Source organism: Brachycentrus maculatus, unplaced genomic scaffold, assembly GCF_059751285.1.
Source record: "Brachycentrus maculatus isolate JH-2025_06_01 unplaced genomic scaffold, ASM5975128v1 h1tg000615l, whole genome shotgun sequence".
Classification (NCBI taxonomy): Eukaryota; Metazoa; Arthropoda; class Insecta; order Trichoptera; family Brachycentridae; genus Brachycentrus; species Brachycentrus maculatus.
This window is the reverse complement of record NW_028281353.1, coordinates 120,905-133,761: the sequence shown is the minus strand read 5'-3', so window position 1 is coordinate 133,761 and position 12,857 is coordinate 120,905. Positions and strand designations below refer to the sequence as shown.

Below are 12,857 nucleotides of genomic sequence, written 5' to 3'. Positions count from 1 at the left end.
TAAATATATAACATTATTTTTTGACATCTCATCAAAGATGAAGAAAAATATGGAAGTCTGGGCATTTATGGGGCTGACGACCGTCATAGGCTGGTTCAAGTCATGACTTTATCACTTTACACACGTGTAACATTCACCAATTCTACCCATTATTGACAATCACACTACTAAAATTCTTGGAAGTTCTATATATATGTGAACCGATTTTGAAGCATTGTTCTTGAATCAATAGAGACGTCTATTGGTGAGATGAAAAGAACCTTTTTATTGGGCAGAAAATCTTTTTATTAGAATGTGAGGTCCAAATCCAGGATTTTTATTTCTTCTTCATCTTTGATGAGATGTCAAAAAATAAAGAAAATAACTCCTGTAATTGAAGATAATCCAGATTTTGTGAACAAGTATTTGGATACACTCAAAATGTTGTTAATATATAATTATTGCGTACACTGATTGAAAGAGTTTGGTTACTTACTTGGGAATATGGAAGAAGTTTGCACGTGAATTCCCCAAGACTCCACTGGGATGAAACTCTGGCAGCAATGATTGCTGGAATCCCCGATACAAACACCAGATCAGCAAATGCCAAGTTCACAATGAAGCAATTAGTCACCGTCTGGATCTCCTTACGCCTGTGGTGAAGATAAAACACAATATTAAAAACCTGACTATGAACCCAACAGCCACTCACACTGGAAGTCTTGAAGAGGAGAAGATGGACATGGTTGAGACATGTCCTTAGAATGCCACCTGAGACCATAAACCCCTCATGTTTCTTCTTCCAACGCAACGGAAGGCCGCTGACGACCATTCACCGACTATACTCAGCGGAACTTCGAGATGCCGGACTGACCTGGGAGGAAGCCAAGGACACAGTGACTTGGAGGCGTCTCGTGTTGGCCATATGGCCATATGCTTTACTTACGGAACAAACATGGAAAAAGAAGGAAAAGAGCTAACTAATCCTCACGCCTCTTCCCCGCAAGGGTAAGCATAGAGAATAGAACCCCACACCAATCTGTATTCACAAACAATCTTCGCCACTTCCATATACATACGTGCATCTCTTCATGCCGATTATTCCGCTTCCTGATCGACTTTCAAGTATTAGAAATACCTGATCATTCCAAGTTTTTCTAGGTCTTCTATGCTTTTATTACCAACCACGTTCGCTTTATAAATTTGTTTTACTATCATTTCTTCACTCATTCAATTCACATGACCAAACCATTAAGTTGAAATATTTGTGTATATCGAGAGAATACATTTTAAATAATTTTTTGTTTGCATATTTTTTATGTATCTTAATTTTTTTTCAAAATCATTGACACAAATGTGAAGGTTTATAAAATAAAACAATTTTTTTTAAATCTCTTCAAATGTATCTTTTTTTTTAAATCTAAGACGTACACAATGAAGATCAAATTCACATACGGTGTCATAAATCCCCATTTTGACGAATCTTCATTCTCCAAACACATATCTTGACAATCGTAATTACAAAAATACTGAACATAATTCAAGGTTTGCTTTATTCAATTTAATATTTACCTTGTTCTTATCGTCCATTATTTATAGCTGGGATTTGTTACGGAGGAGCTACCGTATTTCTTGTTCAAATAATACGTTTCGTATCATAACATTTATACAAACTAGTATCTACGGGCTAATACGTTGGCACTGCGTCATCAATACGAAGTTAGATATAATTGGTATTTATAACTTTATAAAAACCACGATAAAAAATCAAGTTTTTAAACCATTTTTAAGTTGTACTTGTCCTATGTAAATATTTGGAGAAAAAATTGGGATGATTTACTTCTTTTATTTAATATATGTATACCATAAAAAGAAAGCAAAATTCAGTATACCATATCATAAAAAAGAAGAAAAAAATCTCCAAACACAAGACCTCAGTCGCTTTTGTGAAGAGACTCGTGCAACTAAAATTATAAGATTGTATTAAATAGAAATGTATGGAAATTGTCTATAAAATGTAACTATATTAAATAAATAAATAATAAAAAAATATCAAAATTATATACTGACGAATAAATTATATTTTTTAAATTTTTTTCCTTATTGAAATTTCAGTAAAATTATCAAGAAAATTAGTTTGACATAATAAAAAAGTATACAACCGTCATCGAAATTTTAAGGGTTATTTTTTGATAAAAAAAATACGTAAAATAACTTAAACATCGATATTATAAATAAAAGCTTCTTTTAAATTATTTTATGATAAACAGATTCGTCATAAATCGTTCCTTTCCTTTTTACATTTATGAATGAAAATATTTATCATTCTCATTACTCTTTAATTTTATTTTTATTAATAGTCTTCTTCTTCTAACCGTTATTCTTACCCTGTGGTGCATAACGGAAAAAGTGTTATTTTGATCCTTAAATACATGAAGCATGAATAAGTGAGCGGCACTGCACTTCATGGTATTATTAAATAAATATTGTATTAAAAAATACTTTCAAAATATATTTGACCCCCTTGGGAATCGAACCCGGGACCTCCAGCACGGCAGATAAACACGCTCTAAACAAATTTCTGTTAAGAAGTGGGACAGTAATATACAGTATATAAATATTTATTTATATATATATATATATATATATATATATATTATATATATATATATATATATATATATATATATATATATATATATATATATATATATATATATATATATATATATATAAATATTTATATATATTGTATATCTACGTACATTAGGTGTATCAAATAATTGATTAAAGGTAATTAAATTTTATAGCGTGATTCTAAAAACAACATCTAAGAGATTTGCCTAGCTACCTATCGTGATAAATAATACTGGCAAATATAATTGTGATTGTTGAGTAATTGTTACGTTAATTTCCAGAAGATCATAGGTCCTTTTCTTACATTATAATTGGCGAGAGCAAGTGAGAATTATAAATAGGCAAGTATCCATTATGTAAGTATTATATTTGTACATGGGCAAAACAATGATTTTAAGACATTAAGAAGAGAGTTTGTCCCAATATTTTTTCCCTTTATTAATGGCCGTAGACAATTTGTACATAATATATTACATGTACCTATATTTTATGATAAAATAATATGTTTTCTCTTTTTAAGTATATTATTGGTTCGAAAAGAATTTACAACATTTTGAGTGTGTCCAAATACTTGTTCACAAAATCTGGATTATCACCAATTACAGGAGTTATTTTCATATAATTTTTTCACGTCTCATTAAAGATGAAGAAGAATATGGAAGTCAGGGCATTTACGGGGCTGACGACCGTCATAGGCTGGTTTAAGTGATCAATTTACACATGTGTAATATTCACCAATTCTACCCATTATTCACAACCACACTACTCAAATTCTTGGAAGTTCTATATACATATATATACATGAACCAATTTAGAAACCTTGTTCTTGAATCACTAGAACTTCAATAGAGAGTTCTAGTGATTCAAGAACAAGGTTTCTAAATATTTAATAAATAAAAGTATTTATCTAAACAAGGATGAACATAAAAAAACAAGGAATTATGCATTAGCTTGAAATATTGTTATTATTTTTTATTTATAGTTAGGAAGTTACATATTCCAGATGTCGATATGGTCCACAAAATGATTACCGATGTTTTGCATTTGGTGTATAGGAGTATTGAATCCAGTCACTGTCCGGCTGTTATTAAAATAAATCAAATATATTTATTTAAAATATAAAAGAATAAATAAGTATTATATTATTTTGAGACATAATACTTTATTTTTTGATCCACTCACATTTTTATTAACAACCAACTACTTTCGGCAACAACCTGTTGCCCTCTTCAGGGTTTAATTTATGACTTAAGAGGGCAACAGGTTGTTGCCGAAACTAGTTGGTTGTTAGTAAAAATGTGAGTGGATCAAAAAACAAAGCATTTTTATTTCTCAAAATAATATATCAATATGATCGACAGAACTTCACTAGAGACATCTATTGGTGAGATGTAAAGAAGCTAGTGATTCAAGAACAAGGTTTCTAAAATGGTTCATATATATAGAACTTCCAAGAATTTGAATAGTGTGGTTGTCAATAATGGGTAGAATTGGTGAATGTTACACGTGTGTAAATTAATCACTTAAACCGGCATATGACGGTCGTCAGCCCCGTAAATGCCCAGACTACAATATTCTTCTTCATCTTTGATGAGATGTCAAAAAATAATACGAAAATAACTCCTGTAATTGGAGATAATCCAGATTTTGTGAACAAGTATTTGGACATACTCAAAATGTTGTAAACTTTATTTTGTATTTAAAACTTAGTTTTCTTGGAACTTAATAATTGCTTAGTTTTCATCCAGACAAATATACTCTAGAACATATTTTGTAGATACGTTTGTACAATATGTAACTATCCCAACGAACGAACACAGTGCTGAGGTGTTGGTAACTAATTAATTAATTAATGGGTCAACTATATTGACCCTGTCGCAAATTTCAATTGATAAAAAGATATTCTCAAAAATGCATGGCAATAAATAAAATATGAATATTCTACGCGTTATTTATATTTAAAAAATAAAGCCCAAAGAACCTGCATCGATTTTTTTAATTAAACGTTATCGAAAACACGAGTTTATTTAAAATCAGATATTTTTTAATTCCCTCTTAATTTTTTTTTATTCTCATATATTTAAATTGGTCTGAATTATAATATTATTATTATAATATTACTATAACCAATTTTTAGTTAAAAAAATAAATGAAAAAATAACCATACTCTTTATTTCAATTTGTTATTTGGGTTTTTTTTATAATACCTTTAGGCATTCTTTTAAAAATATACATGAAACGCAAGATTATGCGTATTTAATTAATTTTATAGAATTGGTGTTGACTTTGTATAATGATATGATGATTTGAATATTACAATAAAACACTAATTTGACCACTTTTGAGTATATTTATGTGAATACTAATAGTTTCAAAAACTAAAGATCATCAACAGGTCACAATATATAAACTGTCCAAAAGTTTGAATTTTCACTCGTGGATCGTTCAACATATCGCTCACTCCTTTAAAGAACGTCATAAATAAAAAAATCGTAAATTTTCACTTGTGCATGTTTTCGGAATGTCTAGAAAATGTGCTCCATCCCAGCAAAAGAGGTATATTTTTTACTTAATATTTACCCGCTACTTGTAGCGGGTAAATATTAAGTAAAAAATATGCCTCTTTTGCCTTGGCAGAAAGTGTTGTTTTAGTATTTTGAAAAAAATGTATTGTTTAATTTTTTTTAATGAACTAAATATTTTTTAAATGGAAAAAAAATCAGGTTTTACCTAAAAAGATCTGTTGCACAGTAAAAAGTTGAATAAGTGGCTTGATATTTATTTTTCAAACACCGTAAACGGTGTTTGAAAATGATGCGGAATGCATCGAAACACGTGTCACAGTAGATTTTAAGAAATAAAGGTATTTACTAAGTAAAACATTATTTAAAAATGGATTGAATTTACCACAAAGTGACAGCCGAATCAATTAATGAATTTTTATGCTAAATTATGAGAAAAAAAACCTTTGGGGTAGGTACGTGATGATTACGTCGCAGACTCTCATCTTAAAACTATTCGTGTTCTTCGTACAACAATGGCTATTTTAGGTAAAGATTACCGGTTTCGAATCCTACCAAATGGTGTCAATGCTGTGTGGGATTTTTATAAACGACAATATGCATCATAATTTTCTGATTTTGCTCACTTCTTTCAAGAACGTCATAAATCAAAAAACTTGATTTTTCAGGAGAGCGTTTTTAATGTTTAAAAATATAATACCATGTATTATAAATAAATATCAAGCCACATATTGAACTTTTTACTGTGCAGCAGATCTTTTTAGGTAAAACCTGATGGTTTTTTCTTCATTTGAAAAATATTTAGTATATTTAAAAAAATAATTAAACAATTCCTTTTCTTCAAAATGCAAAAACAACACATTCTGCCCTGTAGCGGGTAAATATTAAGTTAAAAATTTGCCTCTTTTGCTGGGATATAGTAAATTTTCTGGGCATTCGGAAAACATGCACAAATGAATATTGACGATTTTTTATTTATGACGTTCTTGAAAGGAGTGGGCGATTTGTTCTAAGAAAATCAACTTAAACGTCTCGCAAGTATGAGTCAGAGAATGATTGGAAATATTCGTACAGCATCATCAATATTTATGAATCAAACGACATCTCGTCAATTAGACAATAGTATACCGTAGATGTATAATGTATACGAAACAAATTGCTTCTCGCTTTACTGATCAGATTTGATTTCCGCATTTTAACTAGAGTATTTTGTTGGAGAATAATATACCCAATATTTTACATTCATCTAAATTTAACTTGATTTGCTGATTCATTTACTATTTTTTTATTGATGTCTCAACATGGACAAAGTCTGATATAAGCATTATCGATAAAATTAAGAAAGGTGTGTTGAGATGGTTTGGGCATGTGAATGAGTGAAGATAGAATACTAAAACAAATTTATGAGGCGATTGTGGTTGATAAAAGAAGCAGAGGGAGGCCGAGGGAAACTACCCATAATCAAGTATTTCAAATACTTAATCATGTGAATATTAAGGTTGGTGTGGCGTTCTATTCTCTCTGCCTACCCCTGCAGAGTGATGGTTAGTTATTTAGTTTTTTTTAAGACGAAGTCTACTTAGATGGAATTTTTGTTATAAAAGAGAAAAATTTGTGTTTTCATTATTTACAAAATTACTTCAACTTCATACTATTTCTGTGAGCCTAAGCGGCTCATCAATAAAAATAGGTATCAAATTGTAGTTGAGTGGATTCGAACCTAGAAATTCTTACTCAAGAGTCTGCGATACTAACTACGGGACCACAACCCGACACATATCGGAATCTCACAAGTATTTATGATCGTCTCTGCTAATTTACAAGTTCCATTACGTTTTTGGTTGGTTGGAAGATATTGCTTCACTGCAATAAGCCCGCTAACGTACATATACCTGTATATGTGTATTTGATTACGCATTTTTATCGATTGTTGCGCGGTATGATCGATAATCCTGAAATTATCCGGAGCATTGGTCTGTATGTTCCCGATAGATACCTAAGACAGCGTCGACATCGATTGTTTTACATTCCTATACACAGGACCAACCTGCCGATGGTTATGCTTGCAGGAAGAGCTACCGCTATGTTGAACAATATCTCACTGGATATTGATATGTTCCATGTGTCTGAAGGAGTTTTCCGAAGCGGGATTCTTCTATACCTTTAGCAATATTTCTTGCATATATTTTATTTTAATGTAAACGAATGAAATTCTTTAATTTATTATTAGATTAAAACCAATATTTTTAGCTTTTCCACTTTTTTATTTGACCAGCGACCGGGTTTCGTCGTTACCGACATCATCAGACTGGTGAGAGGCTTTACAAATTTGTATGTTATATATAAAAGAAGGCAGGAGTTGATAACCATGATTTGATATAATTTTATGAGAAATTAATTTAATTTTAGTGAATTTAAGTATTGTATGATATTTTAAATATTTTTTTATAAAGGTTTTTTGTATTGAAAGCACGATTTTATATAAAGTTAAAATAGATTTGTATTTTTTGTAAATGAATTTAAATTATGTAACGAGGTATCAGGAAATGCTGGTTGACGGCTCCTTCCACTAAGCTGTGGTTGTCCGGGGGGAGTCCGAAGTTCTCTGAACTATGCTCTGAGCTATGTAATATTGCTCTCATTACAGAGACTTCAAAAGTAGTTAAAAAATGGGCTAAATTATCTTTTATAGGGGATAGTAGCAACAGAATCGGAAAACTAGCGAACAAAGATGAATGTTCCATAGCCTTTTATAATAATTCAAATCTGGGGAAGATACTAATTAATAATAAAGATAAAAGGGAAAAAGAAACAAATTCAGGCTCATATTTATTAAGTTGTGGATCATGCAGTGCTGAATACGTGGGGCAAACAGGACGATCGTTTAAAATAAGAATAAACGAACATGTCCAAAGTTGGAGAAATAAAAAAGAAAACTCCACTTTTGCAAACCACTTGATAGAGTCAAATCATGATTTCGATAAAAATTTTAATGTAAAAATCTTACACAAATGTAGTAAAGGTAAAAAATTAGATAGGCTCGAAATTTTGGAAATAAATAGATTAAAAAATTGTCATAATAAAGACATATTAAATGATCAAGTAACACACATTCATTCTCCCTTACTTTACCCATTAAAAAAGAAACAATAGATGCCTTAATGTCTTGTCGATAAGAAATGACTGCCGGGAAATTTACATTTCAGAGAACTTCGGACTCCCCCCGGACAACCACAGCTTAGTGGAAGGAGCCGTCAACCAGCATTTCCTGATACCTCGTTACATAATTTAAATTCATTTACAAAAAATACAAATCTATTTTAACTTTATATAAAATCGTGCTTTCAATACAAAAAACCTTTATAAAAAAATATTTAAAATATCATACAATACTTAAATTCACTAAAATTAAATTAATTTCTCATAAAATTATATCAAATCATGGTTATCAACTCCTGCCTTCTTTTATATATAACATACAAATTTGTAAAGCCTCTCACCAGTCTGATGATGTCGGTAACGACGAAACCCGGTCGCTGGTCAAATAAAAAAGTGGAAAAGCTAAAAATATTGGTTTTAATCTAATAATAAATTAAAAATGCAATTCCATCACGAAGTGTCAGTGGATAATATAAATCTATTAAAAAAACGAATGAAATTCTTTATAGTTTGTAATGTATACATTAATTGAAATAAATAAATTGAAATGAAATAAATTGAAATTCTATATAAAAGGTTGATAAATAAAACAATAGGTAATTAATAAACAAATTGTTACCTTAATATTGCAACGATGATAGCTATATTAGCTACTAGGGAAAACAGTAGCACTAGGACTAAAAATGTTGCTTCCAGAGCTACAAGAGTACTGTTTCTATCTCCAAGTGTAGTGTAGTATGTGAAATAGTATCTCGCCTCCCAGCCGTCTTCATCATACGTCCCCCAACCGTAAGAAGACCTCCATTCAGGTGTCATCTTCACTCCAGAATCAGATTACGACCTTAAGTAACCACAACACGACATTTCACGAACAAACTGTCTCCAAAACACTCCGAATACTTATCAATTCCATTTCGCACTTTTAGTTTCTCACTTTCAACAGAATAACCTTTGCATGTCGTTGACAGTAAACGATAACATGGTATTTGTGAAATTAAAACCGCTCGTCACTTTCCATCGAGTACTGCGTAATATGTCATTACCGATCGCTTTGTAATTGAAGAGGTAATCTGATCGACGGGAACACAAACACCACAATGAATGAAATAACTCATTTAATGGTCAGTCCGTTTCGAAAGGAATTATTCGCCGAATAATGTTGTAATAAGAACCCATGTCACACTGAGTCATATTCGTCAGAGATTACACATAAATACTCGTGTTTTCAAACTTCTTATAACTTTATTTGCCTCCTGTTACAAAATAATATGGCATCCGCCGATGTCTCGGTGTATTAGTTTGCGGTTAGAAAACAACGCGATAAAATGCGGACGGATTTGTACGAAAGCGTTCAAAATGCCGTACAGAAGGTATATATTGTTTTCTTTCTACATTTCTATTACGTGCGTAAACTGTGTCACATTTTTGGCATGTGGTTAGTGGGTGTTGTGATTTGAATATTTAGTACACAACAAAGCACCAGCAGTAACAATTGACGTCCGAAGCGAGAGTCATATCTTTTGAAGTAAATTTAAATCCCAGAAACATTACACGCTACTTTGCGACCAACAAAATCATTATGGTTCCAGAGCGCATAAAAAAGATCAGTTATGAATTATGAATGATGATATAAAATTCTCTGATTGTGACTGACAGTTCGTGGAATATTTCCAGTTTGAAGATGGTAGTGACTCGTTTAATGACGCCTTTTAGTATTCCATATCATTCGCCGCGAACTCTCTCTCATATTCGATTAAATTTGCAAGTACATTTTAATTTAGTATTCATGCTTGCAAATATTTATTTAAAAAAAAAATTAATTACATGGTTAACCCAGAGATGGCACTCAATACAGAACAAACGAAAATAAATAAACAGAAATTATTTACTAACATATTCGTAATAACGTGAGCGGGCCGGATTCAGTTTTAGTTAGGACTTAATAATGAAATATAAATCCATGGTTCAGAGTTAGACAATACAATTGGAGACCATAAGCATAAAAGATAATGAGATTTTAATTAATAATCAAAATGCCGAAGCCTCTTCTAGTGCAACGGAAGGTCTATTGACGACAGTCAACAGATCGGATTCTCCTGAGGAGTTTTACGTGGTTTCCTCCTAGCAATGCGCAAATGCTGAGAAGTTCTTGATTGGCCCACACTCGATTATTTCTTCTGTTCTCTACACATATGAAAAAAAAAACTTTTTTTAGTTATAAGAAACAAAAATCCACTTAATGATCTATACATCTTGTACACAATAAGCAAGCTAAAAAATAAATGCAAGTCAAATCTAATAAAAAAACAAATTAAACAATTGAATAAACCACTTTAATGAGTTTTATTTATATTTACGACTAGTTTCGAAAACGACAGATGTTTACATCTTCTGGTACAAATTAAAACCAATTTTTTTTTTAAACTTGTACCAGAAGATGAAAACATCTGTCGTTTTCGAAACTAGTCGTAAATATAAATAAAACTCATTAAAGTGGTTTATTCAAGTGTTTAATTTTAATAAAATAATCATATCATTCCACAAAGTTAATGCTGAATCAATAAATTATATATTTTTTAAAACATATGACAGGTAATAAACCCTGGAAATTCTCAGACTTCCATATTTTTATCACCTATGTTGAGGTGTTAAAGATGTAAAAACCAGTTTATTTTACGACTTGGATTAACCCTGCGATCAATGAAGAGGTGAAGAAAAATATATTGTTGAATTCTGTCAGTATTTCTGAAGTTAATATGTGAAGCTATCTATGACTTCACACGATTAATACGCAGGATTCCTAATGCATATGAAAGTTTATGACGGGAGCAGCGCGTACGCAGTCCCGACTACCAAAAATTACGCGCCCGAGTTATCCGCATTAGGGATAATCGCAAGGGTCAGCCCAACCGGAGTGCAATGGAAGAGCCTCGCCCTGGGGGAACCGCCGTGGTGATCACGGTATCCCCTACGCCAGGTAAGTATGCCCCAACTCGGCATTGCCGGCCTATATATGCCGGAGGAAGGCACGCAACGCGAGCGCACTGCGAACGAATGTGGCGCCATCTACACTTCCTTTCTTAAAACGTTTATTTTGTTAGAAATTGGCATTGTAACAGAGAACTTTTGTGCTTTTATAATTACACCACATAGATTCATTTATTTGCCAAATGTTTTCAAAGGCCATAATATAAGACATAAGACACCCAAGCCTGCTTCCAACGATTGCGGAGGACATGTGCGATGGAACAAACTACATAGGACGACCCGATTAAACTACATACGTGGACCAAATTATCTCCGACATGCGCTGTAGCGGGTACGTCGAGTTGAAGAGCCGGATGGAGATTGACCGTGAAATAAGCAAACTACAACCCACGAAGAAGTTTCACATCAAAGTGCGATATATAATTGGGTATAACTAATATTATATTTAACATTTAACACCTCTATAGTGTAGTGGTTAGCACGTTTGACTATTGTGCCAGAGTCTGATTTTCAGGAGGGTTTAAAAAAATACATATAAGTATGTAATTTCCTACTTCAATATTTATTTAATTTTAATTTACCTTAAAGCGCGGGGCTGATCATCCTGCCTTCATGTATGTAGGTATTTAACGATGATACACTGCTTCTTTACGATGAAGTGCCCTATGCACAGGTATGGATAAGAGTTAAGAAATAATGTATAATGCTCTTGTGTCTGCTTTATTTGTATTTTTCTTAGTCTTGGTTATTTTGTTAAAATATATATATTTAACCTTTTTGTTTTTTTTTATTGTATTAAATTCAATGCAAATTCATCATTCGTATTGGAAACATAAATTTAAGATAAATGTTTCTATTGCATAGCGAAGGATAGAAAATAAAGTTGAACCTGAAAATATAATGAATCGTCGGCATTATCATACGAACATTCATAATATGTAAGGCGAGACATGATGCTATTTTTTTTAATGTGTGAAATATAGGTTATATTCTCAATTATTGATGATTAAAATAAAAAATAAAAATAAAAAAATAAAATAAAAAGACCAACATGCACTAAAGGTTTCAGCACAAACATGCGTTACGAGCCGAAGTTAAATAAACACATTATAAACAACATTATATATAGTTCTATGGTAGTGAAGGGTAGTATTGTTTGCATGCTGCGGTAGTGATTGTCCTGACGAAGAGACGGGTACGTCTCGAAACCGGTAGACATAAAAATCTCGGTGAGTGGTTATATACTAATATTATTAACATTAAAAAAAAAAGAATAAATAAATATGGGTCATGCTGACATTTAAACTGGTAGGATTATATTATTAAAATAAACAACTGTACCAAGTATTTTTATTAGTTAAATTTATTTTCTGTATCGTGTCGTTCATATTTAAAAAATGACATGCGTTTAACATTTTATTTTTAGTGCTTGCATATTTGTGTTTACTGTTCAAATAACAGTATAGGCTTTTTCTTTTATTATTCTTCATTTTATTTCATGGCGCTCCGTTATCTAACTTAAATTACGAGTTTTTACTGTTACATTTTGTATCAGACAAAATAATTTTTAAA

General features: G+C 31.4%; 1 protein-coding gene and 1 non-coding gene across 2 annotated transcripts in view; both read right to left on the bottom strand.

Annotated features, from left to right (window-relative positions):
• Positions 1–9,481, bottom strand: part of LOC148301059 (free fatty acid receptor 4-like) — a 28,390-nt gene extending 18,909 nt beyond the window's left edge. Inside the window, exons 1-2 of the mRNA XM_088273873.1 lie at positions 8,917–9,481; positions 476–632 (exon numbers count right to left, since the gene is read on the bottom strand). Coding sequence (XP_088129999.1) covers positions 476–632; positions 8,917–9,113 — 354 coding nt within the window. The 5' untranslated portion in view covers positions 9,114–9,481. The remainder of the gene's footprint in view (positions 1–475; positions 633–8,916) is intronic.
• A 1,638-nt stretch (positions 9,482–11,119) lies between these two features.
• Positions 11,120–11,282, bottom strand: LOC148301058 (U1 spliceosomal RNA). Its single transcript, XR_015838856.1, has one exon. It is a non-coding gene; the product is annotated as a U1 spliceosomal RNA (small nuclear RNA).
• Between the last annotated feature and the right edge of the window lie 1,575 nt (positions 11,283–12,857).